The 11,699-nt window shown below is 46.4% G+C and overlaps 2 protein-coding genes across 3 annotated transcripts; one reads left to right on the forward strand and one right to left on the reverse strand.

Moving 5' to 3' along the window:
* Window positions 1-89: 89 nt before the first annotated feature.
* Window positions 90-1,085, reverse strand: LOC119554212 (ribosome maturation protein SBDS). The gene is made up of 2 exons (XM_037865017.1): window positions 911-1,085; window positions 90-830 (listed from the first exon to the last, which is right to left on the reverse strand). The coding sequence occupies exons 1-2, from the start codon at window positions 1,039-1,041 to the stop codon at window positions 203-205; spliced, it is 759 nt and encodes a 252-aa protein (XP_037720945.1). The 5' UTR covers window positions 1,042-1,085; the 3' UTR covers window positions 90-202.
* A 514-nt stretch (window positions 1,086-1,599) lies between these two features.
* LOC119552913 lies at window positions 1,600-10,369 on the forward strand. 2 transcript variants are annotated; one of them, XM_037862847.1, is made up of 9 exons: window positions 1,600-2,187; window positions 2,944-3,034; window positions 3,091-3,789; window positions 3,858-6,305; window positions 6,371-6,482; window positions 7,441-7,559; window positions 7,650-7,866; window positions 8,298-9,778; window positions 9,837-10,369. In XM_037862847.1, exons 2-9 carry the CDS (start codon window positions 2,954-2,956, stop codon window positions 10,146-10,148), a joined length of 5,469 nt encoding a protein of 1,822 aa, XP_037718775.1. In that variant the 5' UTR covers window positions 1,600-2,187; window positions 2,944-2,953; the 3' UTR covers window positions 10,149-10,369. The 2 variants fall into 2 exon arrangements, with proteins under 2 accessions (XP_037718775.1, XP_037718777.1); XM_037862849.1 differs by lacking the exons at window positions 1,600-2,187; window positions 2,944-3,034; window positions 3,091-3,789; window positions 3,858-6,305; window positions 6,371-6,482 and adding an exon at window positions 7,177-7,334.
* Window positions 10,370-11,699: the final 1,330 nt, after the last annotated feature.

Here is an 11,699-nt window from a genome sequence, read left to right on the forward strand (position 1 = left end):
AACTCCTAACATATCCTTAAAATATTATTTCATCAAAAAAGAATGGATTATTTCATTAAAAACAGTAAGCAACATCTGTTGCTTAAAAATGTTTTTCGAGAGACATGGATTGCTATAATTTCCACATTTTCTTTTTTATGTTTCACATAAATATCAACAAAGGTACGGGGAAAACAGATGATTTTTAAGGCGACTGCCTTTCCTAGAAGACTTCCTCGTTCTCGACCACTTCCTTGAGTTCGAGCAGCTCCAGAAGTCCCTTGCCCTTCGTCTCGTTCCGCACCAGCTCATCGATGACGCGATACTGGCCAGGATCTATCAGCAGTGTGAGGTGCAGGGTGGCCTCTTCCCATTCCTCGTGCTCCACGGCGTTGGCCAACTTGACCACCGATTCCTTGAGCTTGCCACCGCCCTCCTTGCCGGCAAAGCTGACCCGCAGCTTCATGCGCGATCTCTCGATGGGCATGTGCTCCTTGAGCATCTTGATGGCCTCCAGAGTGTTCTGCTTGGTGTTCCTGTTCATCTTCACCGAGAAGTGGGCATCCTTCAGGGATTTCTCAATGATGGAGGCGGGATATGGACGACGGGTCTCGGGATTTACGCACAAGGCAGCCACGGAGTTGACTATACTGTTCAGCTGGGTGTCCAGGCAACTTTGGCGCTCCTTCTCCGACACCTGGAGTTCTCCCTTGCTCAGGATCTCCTTGCAAATCTCCGTCTCATCCGTTTTATTAAAGGCCTTCTGCAGCTCGTCCTTCTTGGCCGCCTGTCCTTTGGACACATTGGTGAACACTGTGTGGGTTTGCAGCACTTCATCAATGTCCTTTTCGCTAAATGGTGGTAATATTGTTATTAGATATAGGCAAAACATATTTCACCACTGGCACGTGTTGACTTTAGTGGGTTTTACCTGTTGCTCCTCCAGGACAGGACCTTATTTTTATAGCAGGCGATCTCGAAACGCTTGCCTCCTTTTTTTAGCCTCACAATCGCGACATTTGTAAGGCGTATTTGATTTGTGGGCGTAAATATTTTGGACATTGTTAATAAATAAGCTGCGGAATTAGGGATGGTCAAATAGGATGGACAAATTCGATAGAAAAACCGATAGGTGGCTTGAAAAAAACACTTTTTTTCTTTAAAATCTCTAATATTTATAAATTAATATTTTTTAATCTAATTTAAAAGTAAAGTATGATTTATTTACTATTTTAATAATAAAGAAACCCAATAGGAGTCTTGGAAAAATATATAGGTAAAAACTTTTTTTTAAATCTATAATCACTAGAGATATTTAATCGTCTAAAAATAAAAAAAAAATCTTGTTTTATTTATCTATTTTAAAAAATAACATTTTCAACTTCATTCAGAAAACTAGTTTTAATATGTTGTGATTAAAAACAATATATTAACTTGATTAATTTTTTCTATTGCACGTATTGATACTTTCAGAAAAAGTGTTATATATAAATATTTAAAAGAATTTTCCAAAACTCATGATTATTTTTCCACCCAAAACTTCCAAGCCTATCGTTTTCCCGCCTATCGCCGTTCTGCCATCTCCTCCTCCCGCTGTTGTTGTTGCCTCGCTTCTTCTTCTTCGCCCAATTCGCCAGAGCGCGCAGCAAACAACAAAACACACAGTGCTCAAAACCGCGGTATCAACGGGCGTAAAAAAACGTTATCACCCGACTTTCGCCAAGTAACTCCATCATGTGGGCCAAAGTGAAAGCAGACGTTCGAAAACCGCGTTCAATGCGAAAATCTGAAGAGTTTAAGCCAACTCCAGTGGCCCGATTGTTTAGTGGTCCCCTTAAACGGGCTACATGCCAAACAGAGGGACCTCTAAATATTAGGCGAAGAGGACGGCACAAGGCAGACATCGATAAACCAGCGGCCCAAAGCAACGCTGCAAAATGTTTGTAAACAGCTGTCGAAGCCGCCAGGTGGCGCTGCCCGTGCGGGCATTGCCAGATGAAAGAAATCCACCAAATGCTGCCCTGCATTGTGAACGCCATTTTTATTGCAAGAAAGAAAGCCTGGATTTTCAAGCAAAAACGCGAGTAATTAACGTGTGAATATTGTGAAAAGCCAGCGCGAATATGATTTAATCGAAGAATAATAATTTCCGTGTGCTAGCACAGCGAGCGGCGCTAAAAAGTTGCCATTTTTGGAAAGTCGAAGGAGGTGTGTGTGTGTGGAAATGACCAAAAAAAAAATGAGGCACCAGAAATGCCCACTAATTGTATAATAAATTTGCCAAAAAAAGGTTAAAAATGCAGAGAAATTTACCAGTAATTTGTTTTTTCATAGGGCATATGTATAAACTTTAGATTTCTGCCTAGAATGGCTGCATCTTTAGCTAACCAAATGTGTTTTTGTATGTGTATGTTTGAGGTCTGCGAAAATGTCTCAAAAGTGAGACGCCTGCAAAAGGGCACAAAATTAGTCTTGTTTAATGGGTTTTAAATGGGATAAATACGTGTCAAGTAATGTTTTTGCATTTGTTTAGTTATAAAAGACATATAAAGCCATGTTATTGTTCTTTAATTGATCTTGTACATGTTAAGGAATTTAGTAAGGGTCACACTGAGACGCAGAATATAACCTGTAATTGGCACATCAAATTTGTTTAGTGTTTTTTGATGCTAAATATTGTTTAAAAACCTACGGTTCTATTGTAATATCCTATATAGCTTTCTTATTATATTATTTAAATTCATTTAGGAAAGGATTTTTATAAATGTTTATAAAATAAGTAGTGATTTGTTCACAAAATTAGTTAAAAGTGGTTCTATAATTTGTTTATTATGTTATGGAATTTATAAAAGTGGTTAAAAAAAAGCTAGAAATATTTAAGACAAATAAAGGAACATATTTTTTATTAAAAAAGAATTTTTAAATTAAATTTAATAATTACTAATAATGTTTACCCATTTTTAGTTGCCTGAAAATGGAGCAGTACATAGTGCCCCTGGAAGAGCCCGTCTACTCGGATTTGCAGGTAGTGCAAGTGCCCCAAGATGAGGTGGGGGTGAGTAGTATCAAAAGATCCTGCTAATCGTCTGGCTAATCCACTATTCCTTTCAGTCCTTGGTGCTTCAGGATGACCAGCAGTTGGTGTTCAACGAGCAGCAGCAAGTGGTCTACCAAACGGCAGCTCCTGCGCAATATCAGCAGCCCCAGCAGTCGGCTGCACCCACATACCACATTATCGGAGGCGACGATCTCGCCCAGCAGCAGCAGCAACACCAGCAACAGCAGCAGCAGCAACAACAACAGCAGCAGCAGCAACAACAAGTTGTGATGCACCACCAGCAGCATCAAGTGCAGCAGGTTCACTATCAGCAGCAGCAACAGGATGCCCAGCAGCAACAGCAGCAGCAATTGCATCTGGAGCAACAACAGCAGCAGCAGCAACAATATGTCCAGCATCAGCAGCAGCAACCCGCCATCCAGCACACACAGCAGATTTACTACACCTCTGAGCAGGTTCTTCAACCAAATGCCATCGTACAGCACATGCAGCAACAGAAAAAGCAGCAGCAAGTGCTGCAGCAACAACAGCAGCAGCAGTATCAGCAACATGCCGCCACCTACCAAGTGCAGGCTTCACCCCAGGGGCAGCCCCAATTGCTTCAGAGCCCCCAGCAGCAGCAGCATCAACAGCAAGCGCAGCAGCCGCAAACGCTGCAGCTGCAGACATCGCCAGCCCAGCAACAACCACAGCAGCACCAGCAGATCGTCTACCGCATGACCACCACCCAGCCGCCACAAAGACCTTTGGGGGTAAGATCACTATATACTTGTTTTTCCCATCACAGTCAAACATAATCATACATTTTTCTTCTACTCAGATGCTTAACAATACACACGTGATTGTTCAGCAGCAGCCTGTGTTGATCCAAGGTCCGCAGCATCAGGAGCTGATTATGCGGCAGGCAGCCATCCATCCGTACAACAACCGCGTCGTTTATGCCACTTCGCCGCAACAGCAGCAGCAGCAACAGCACGTCATTCAGCAGCACGTACAGCAGCAGCAAGTGCAGCAGCAACAAGTCCAGCAGCAACAGCAGATGCAGCTGCAGGCCACTGCCCAGACAGCTCATTTGGTCCAGGCTCGTGTGGTTCCCCAGCAAACACAAAACGTTGTCTACCAGCAGCTGCAGGTGCAAAAGGTACAGCCCCAGCAGCAGCAACAGCCACAGGCGCCACAGCAGCAGCAGCAGCCACAGTTGGTGGCTCAACAGCAGCCGCAGCTAGTGACCACCACTGCCACTGGAGGCACGCAGCTTGTGAGGACTTCCTTCAGAAAAACCGCCCGAGGTGGAGCGGTTTTGGCCCGACCAGGAACGCTAATCACCACCAGGCCCACACTCACGCCCACAACAATTGTACGGCAAGTTCGGCCGCGAGGAGGAGCTGTGGGTGGTTCAGTGCCCGGCGGCCTGGTTAGGAATATGCGCCCTGCCGGCGTGCGACCCACTCGAGCTCAATTGGTGGTCCAGACCAGCGCCAGCGGCGACGGTCAGACCATGCAAATAGTGACCCCAGCCCAAATGAAACACATCACCATTAGCACGAATCTCGGCCAGCCGCAGCAGCAGCCACAACAGCAGCAGTTGCAGCAGCAGCCGCGTCAACTCTATCGCACACACATGGTCACCGACGGAAGTCCCCAGCAGCAGCCGCAACAGCAGCAACCCCAGCAGCACCAGCACATGCTAATGATGCGGCATGGTCCGATTCGCTACAGGGCTCCTGTGACCCTGACTTCAGCCGTTACGGCACCAGTTCCGGCCCCTGCTCCTGCACCCGCCGGTGGAGTGGTTCAGTCGAGTAACATAGGCATGGATTTGGAGGAGAGGATTCAGGCCGCGGTGCTGAAAAAGGAGCAACAGAAACCCCCGCCAGCTACACAGCCGGTGGCCCAAAACCAAATGCAACCCATGCAGATAGGAACGGGCACCACGCTAACCACATACTATCCTGGAGGCACTGCCACGCAAGAGGAGGAGAACCAACAGCAGCAGCAACAGCAGCAAGTAGTGCAGAGTCAGGCACAAGGAATCCGTCCAGCCAGTGGAGCCAGCATGACTTTGGCGGAGTACAAGAAGAGGCAAACGCTATCGGCCTCGCCAGCTCCTGTTTCGGCACCGAACCCCGGCCTGGCACCTATAAGACCCACAACTCCTGGAACCCTTGTTCGGCCTACGGCCAAGATAACACCCTCCCAACCTACTGGGGCCTTGCCCCCCGGCACCAGGATCATGCAGCCGCAGAGGGCAATACCTGCGGCTGTGGTGGCTCCACTTCCTGCACCTGCAGCCGTTACCCAGGGATCTTCCGTGATGAAGACTTCGCACAACAACTACGAGATTCACTCGCAACATGTACTGAACAACCGAGCAGGCCAGGAAATAGCCGAACGTGATAAGAATAGTGCCAAGATGTTGGTGATTCTGGCCAGCGGAGAGCAGCGTCTGATCACATTTACGCTTCCACGTGAATCCTGCACGGTGCAGGATCTTCTCGAGCAAGTGGGCGTGCCATTTGACCATAACACAACCATCCAGTGCGTCGAGCATCGCGGTGCCAATGTGGACTTTGTGGTCACCGTGGGCTTCACTGTGCATGAATCTGCTAGCGAATTGATTTCCCGGGCGGAGGAGAGTCTGCAGATGAACCGCTCGCAGGAGAATCAAGCACCGGTGGCTGGAGCAGCTGCCAATCCCAATCCTGCCACCCCAAGTCCCTCGCCTGCCTACGCCCAAGCGAGTGCCGCTGCCGAGCAGGCGAAACGCGAAGCGGCCAGTTCGGCCAGTGGAAACACTTCAGTTGGAGTAGTCTCATCGGCGGGCTCCACTGGATCTGCTCCCTCGGAGGGCAGGAAGCTGATCGATGGCTTTCTGGCCGTCTGCCAGCTGTGCGGCTTCACTGGAGTGGATCACGCCCGCTGCGAGCGGTGCAAACGAGTCTTTCCGGAGCCGCCCAAGCGCAAGTCCTACATGCCCAAGAACAGTGCTGCATCCTCGCCAGCTTCGTCGTCCTCCAACGAGGCTGTGACGGCAGCAACGACGGCGGCGGAGAAGAAACGAGAATTGGCAGCAGCTCGATTTAGCAAACAGTTGGCCGGAGTGGCCTACTCGTCGGGAGTCGGAGTGGGAGCACGGGGCAGAGGACCCATGGCCATGAGGGGCGGAAGGGCCCGCGGTGGCAGACGGGTGGCCGAAGTGGATCCCGTGGTGCTGCTGAGCAGCGAAGATGAAGCCGATGAGGGCGAGGGCAACTCGGAAACTGGAAATGTAAGCTCCGCATTATCTTTGCTATTGTTTTCTAGCGATATTAAATAACTATACTATCCTTACAGCAACCCACAAACAATTCAAAATTAAACTCCAACGGCAATCTTCATGAACTTTCCGCCGCTTTCGCCTGCGAGCCAAATTTACCGGACATCGATGAGGAACCTTTATATAAAGGTAAGATCTAATTATAGCATTGATATATGTTTTGGGATTTTATTTGATTCTTTCATGCTTATATTTATCCTGAACATGAAGATAGCTTTTTGTTTTCGAAATCTCGAAGTTCTATAGGTAGTCCGCTATTTATATATTTTTAGTTTATTCTTGGGGGATATTATAAATACCAATCCATATCTTTTTTTTAAAAGCATTTTAAAATATTTTTCCATTACAAAATGAACTATTAATGTTAGGTGTTTTTCGATATTTGTAGTAAAAAAAGGGTATTTTTAAAATTATTTTAATTGATATTAAATTTTTAATATATTTCTTCTTAGAATTTAGTATTATCAGCAAATAAGAATGTCCCTTAAATTATGTACATTTGCACAAGGTATCTAGGGATTAATAGCAGATATTGATATTTGCACAATATGAGAGATTTATCTTTATGAAATACCTTTTTTTAATTAGAACAAGCTTTATATGAAATTCAAATTTCAAATATTTAATTTGCATTTAGCTATTTTCACTGCCTGTTTGTTTTCGCGCTAAATCTGGCTACTTACTAGCTGGTAGCAACACTGCTGTATAGCAATGTTGTGTGTGCAAGAATTTCGTGTTGGCAATGCCGCTGGCCAAGCGCCGCGACCCTAATCCGCCAGAGGGCGCCGCAGCCAGCCAGAGCACGCCATTTTTACGGTCTGTCCAAAAAGAAGAAGAAACGCAAAGCGAATGCGTGAAAACACATAGTTTTCCACATTCATTTGCAATTTTCCCCAGATTCGCAAGGTTTTAATAGTTTATAATAAACAATTTAAGCGACAGAGACTAGCTGCAATATACTAGCGACAATGAACGATGAAGGTAAGCGGTGGGAAGATCGAAACGCAGCGAGTGAATAAAAAATGTGACTGGCAGCCACGAGGAAAATGGTATAATTACAACATCTACCGATTTCTTACCCTTGCAGATTTTACCCGTGGCGATGTTACGGATCTGACGGATATCGCCGAAACGGAGCAGTTTTCGGTGTCCCTGAGATGCAGCTGCGTGCGTTTGGTGCCCTACAGATTCGAGATTACGGAGCCGGTAAGAAGGCGTCGCCCCTTTTCCCTCCTCCCCCGCCCCTCGAAATGTGTATAATAGCCTTTTCTAATCGCAACTTGGCCTTCTCCCCAGGTGTGCTTCACCTCGAAGGGCGTCCGCATCTCGGGCATCCTGCAGGACAAGGACGAGAAGTTCGTGCTGCACATCCACAAGCAGGAGGTGATCAAGGTCATAGCCCACTTCGGCAACGTGGAGCCCGCCCAGCCGCTGGTCACGCTATATCTCCTCAAGACCTGCGCCGAATACGTCAAGAACCAGCTGAAGCTGCCCGACGATCAGCCCCACGAACGTAAGTCACCATAACCTTTGATCCCCAGCTAAGGGGAATCCCCAGTCCATCCCTTGATTCAATTTGTCAGGGTTTCAGACCCAAGAATGTATTTTCACAGCTCTTAGGATCCAAAGTATCCATTCTTGTAGTGTTTTATGTCGCAATTGTCGTTATATCTCTACTTTCTCTGAATAATATTAACATAGGACCTTGATATTATTTATATTTTAAAGCATACCAAACTTAAAGATTTAGGGTAAAGATAAGATCCATAATTGAATAGTTTTTTACAATAACTTATAGCTGTTATTTCCTTTAATCGGTACATTACAATCTATAATAGGTTTTTACTGATCTATGTCCGTTGGTAGCTGTTATTTTGTTTAAGAAATACAAACTATCATAAGATCTACTGGCTAACTAATGTATATATCATCCTTCAATTCCAGAAATGGGCTTCAAGACGCACAGCTTCCACACTCGACGCCTGATCCTGCTCTTCGACAGCGTCACCATGTCCGCCCGCGGCATTATCAAGTCCATGTTTAGCTGCGTAGATGAGATATCCTCTACCGATGCCGCCGAGATTCTCGAGAGGATCGCAGACTCCGATCGCAAGACGCAGGACAAGAGCTCCCAGCCACCGCCGCGCCAGCTGAGAGCAGACGAACAGGTCAGCCTGCTGATGTATCCACCGAAGGGAACCGGCAGCCTGTGCATCCGCATGGAGGACTATGTGTGCCTAACCAAGGAGTCCTACCTCAACGACATCATCATTGATTTCTACCTGCTCTGGCTGAGGAACACACTGATTCCGGAACCGCAACGCGAACGAACGCACATATTCAGCACATTTTTCTACAAGCGGCTGACAACGCTAACGCGCCCGGCGGACATGAAGCAAACGGCAGCACAGAAGCGCCACGCCAGGGTGCAGAAATGGACCAAAGTGGTGGATATATTCGACAAGGACTTCATTATAGTGCCCATCAACGAGCAGTCACATTGGTTTCTGGCCATCATCTGCTTCCCCAACTTGAAAGGTCCCGTGACGTTCGACACGAATCAGCCAGTGGAACCGCAGCACTTGAAGCGAGCCAGAGGCAAGAAGGTGGCGCTGCAGATTGGCAACACCACCATCACCCCGCTTACAAAGAGGGGAGAGGGCGGACAACTTCCAGCCGCGCTGACAGCGGATAACGTTTGCCGGATAGCAGATGACGAGAGCGAAAGGGATGAGGCAGAGGGCGATGACAGCGACATGGCCTCTGAGGATAGCGAAAACTCCAATTCGGCTAAGGAACCGGCGGCCACGCCCACGCCTACGCCCACCTCCACCACCACCAGCACCCCCACTCCCAGTCAATCGAATTCCAATTCGCAGCCCACACCCAGCGGCCCAGCAAGAAACATTGCATCCGATGACGTTCCAGCCGTTAAGCAACCCCTGATCCTCATCTTTGATTCCCTGGCAGGCGCTTCGCGAAGTCGCGTGGTGGCCACATTGCGAGACTATCTCACCTGCGAGTACCGGGTGAAGAAGCCGGATGCGCAGGCGCACATCTTCAACAAGGACAACATGCCGGGCCACTGCGTCAAGGTGCCGCAGCAGAACAACTTCACCGACTGCGGCCTGTATTTACTCCAGTACGTGGAGCAGTTCTTCAGCGAGCCCATCAGAGACTACAGGCTGCCCATTAAGCAGCTGACCAATTGGTTTGACTTCCTCACCGTGACGAAAAAGCGCGAGGATATCGCCAATCTAATCCAGCAGTTAATGGACGAGGGCAACCAACAGCAAAGGCATATTCTGCCAGTGATTGAATTCCCCACGCTGAACGGGCAGTTGGTGGAGTATCCTGAGGACACGGAGAGTGCTGAGTTTGAGGAGGAGGAGGGCCATGACGACGATGACCCCAACAGTGAACTGGTAAGTTTCTAACTTACAATTGATATATAATGGCCACTAATTGTACTATTTATTCCAGCATGATGATAACAATACCGGCACCGACATGGAGGTGGATCCCGTCAACGAGGAGCCAACGCAGGCAGGAAAAACCGCCGCTGTGGCCACTGTGACCACGACGGGCAAGAGATACGTGCTGAAACGCCGCCTGCAAAATGGAGCCATATCGAGTCCCAGCAATGGCAACGGCGAGGCCAGCAGCAATGGGGGCATCCTGATGCCCCAGCTGGTGAGCACGGCGACCGGATCGGCGGCCGTTTCGCCCGGAGTCGCCCACCTGGCGCCACGTGGCCCCAGCGGAGGCCTGAAGATTCGCAAGATCGAGCCGTAGCACCAGCAGATCCTCGCCCTGCGAGCTCGCGACCCGGATGCGCATACGCCCCACCTGCCTGCGCTGCTCCAGCTGCCACAGCTGCGGCACCACCTGTAAATACGTCATTACATTTACATTGGTTATTAATTCTATGTATCTAAACATTTGCCCCTAAAACCTAATGAAACTACTACGCTAAACTATACGTTAAAATAAAGACTACAATACTATGTATGAAATACAAGAAACTATTGAGGGTTCTTGAGGTGTTGATGTGTGGAGTGGATTTGCTGATTAAGCGAAGTCACGTTTCAAATATGTGTTTTAAATAGTAGTCATTTTTAAAATTATACACTAGTATTATTTGTTTTAATTTTATTTTAATAATTCTTATTTTTATAAATTTTCCTCTTATAATTTCACCTCAACTTTCACAAACCAATGTAAAAAGTTTTTATGGGGTTAAAAATGGCTTATTTGTTTGTTCTTGGGGAGGCTTTTCCGGTACCATTTCATAACACAGCCGATTTCGAGAGTCCGCCCTTGCCCAAACCAGTTTCGCATGTCGCGCCATGTAGGCTAGAATCGCCATGTAGATGTGGCCTACATGGTGGGACTCCTCGGGGCAAATTGATGGATGTAATTAAATTTCGTCTAAAATAACCATTAAATAATCTAGAGAAACTTGCAAGCATTGAATATGCTTAAAACTTATATAGCTCCCGTTGATAGTTTTGCATTATTTTGGTTAATCTTTAATTGATAGCCCCTCAACCCGCGATTTATGCCATGTAGTTACTCTAGAACATACATGGCGCCTACATGGTGACTTGCACGCACACACACGCACACGTGCATGCGAAGCAACAACACACACAAGCACGCCGCCATGTAGTTAACGGGCCGAAAAGTTAGGTTAGACTCACAGCTGGTCGCGCAGGGATGGGGAAGGGGAAGAAAAAAAGAGCATTGTGTGAGGGGTGGAGGTGGGGAAGAGGCGAATGGCGAGCGAAAAGCAAACGCCAGAAGGTTATCGATACATCGATTGGGGCACAAAGGAAAATTCGCAATGGGCGGGAACACTAATGAAATTCAAATATTAAACATAAGCTAATATATTGTATTCAATATATTAGAAAAAATATTAACAAATAAAGATAAGCTAATTAGTTAACATAAGGCTATCGCTCGTAATCCTCTAACATTTTTTGTATAATTTTTGGCAATGCCTATGAGGAAATCTTAAATAAAAACTGATAATTAAACTAAAACTACAGCACTTGAAATTTTATTTAATACATAAAATAATTTATTGTTTCTTATTTATAATTTTATTAAATAATTTATTTTAATAAAAGCAAAACGCCTTAAAAACTATTGTTAAGACCACCTCGGTATTAGTTTTCGAAAAGAAAATCAAATGGAAAATATTTATAAAATGTATAAGTATGTGGTAGAAGCCGGAATTCGAAGGTATTTTAAACGGACAAAATTGTTTAAGCGATGGTCAATGGTGAGCATTTATTTAAACATTATACTTATATTAAGCTGTTGTTAATTTTTTTGATA

The sequence above is a fragment of the Drosophila subpulchrella genome, chromosome 3L (genome assembly GCF_014743375.2).
Source record: "Drosophila subpulchrella strain 33 F10 #4 breed RU33 chromosome 3L, RU_Dsub_v1.1 Primary Assembly, whole genome shotgun sequence".
NCBI lineage: Eukaryota > Metazoa > Arthropoda > Insecta > Diptera > Drosophilidae > Drosophila > Drosophila subpulchrella.

What these genes read in the sequence shown, in the direction of transcription:
- LOC119554212 (XM_037865017.1), bottom strand. Translation starts at nt 1,041, where the DNA reads ATGTCCAAAATATTTACGCCCACAAATCAAATACGCCTTACAAATGTC. An exon ending in CTGTCCTGGAGGAGCAACAG is followed by an intron (nt 831 to 910) that starts GTAAAACCCACT and finishes ACCACCATTTAG; the next exon opens with CGAAAAGGACATTGATGAAG.
- LOC119552913 (XM_037862847.1), top strand. Translation starts at nt 2,954, where the DNA reads ATGGAGCAGTACATAGTGCCCCTGGAAGAGCCCGTCTACTCGGATTTG. An exon ending in CGCCACAAAGACCTTTGGGG is followed by an intron (nt 3,790 to 3,857) that starts GTAAGATCACTA and finishes TCTTCTACTCAG; the next exon opens with ATGCTTAACAATACACACGT. An exon ending in GATTCGAGATTACGGAGCCG is followed by an intron (nt 7,560 to 7,649) that starts GTAAGAAGGCGT and finishes CCTTCTCCCCAG; the next exon opens with GTGTGCTTCACCTCGAAGGG.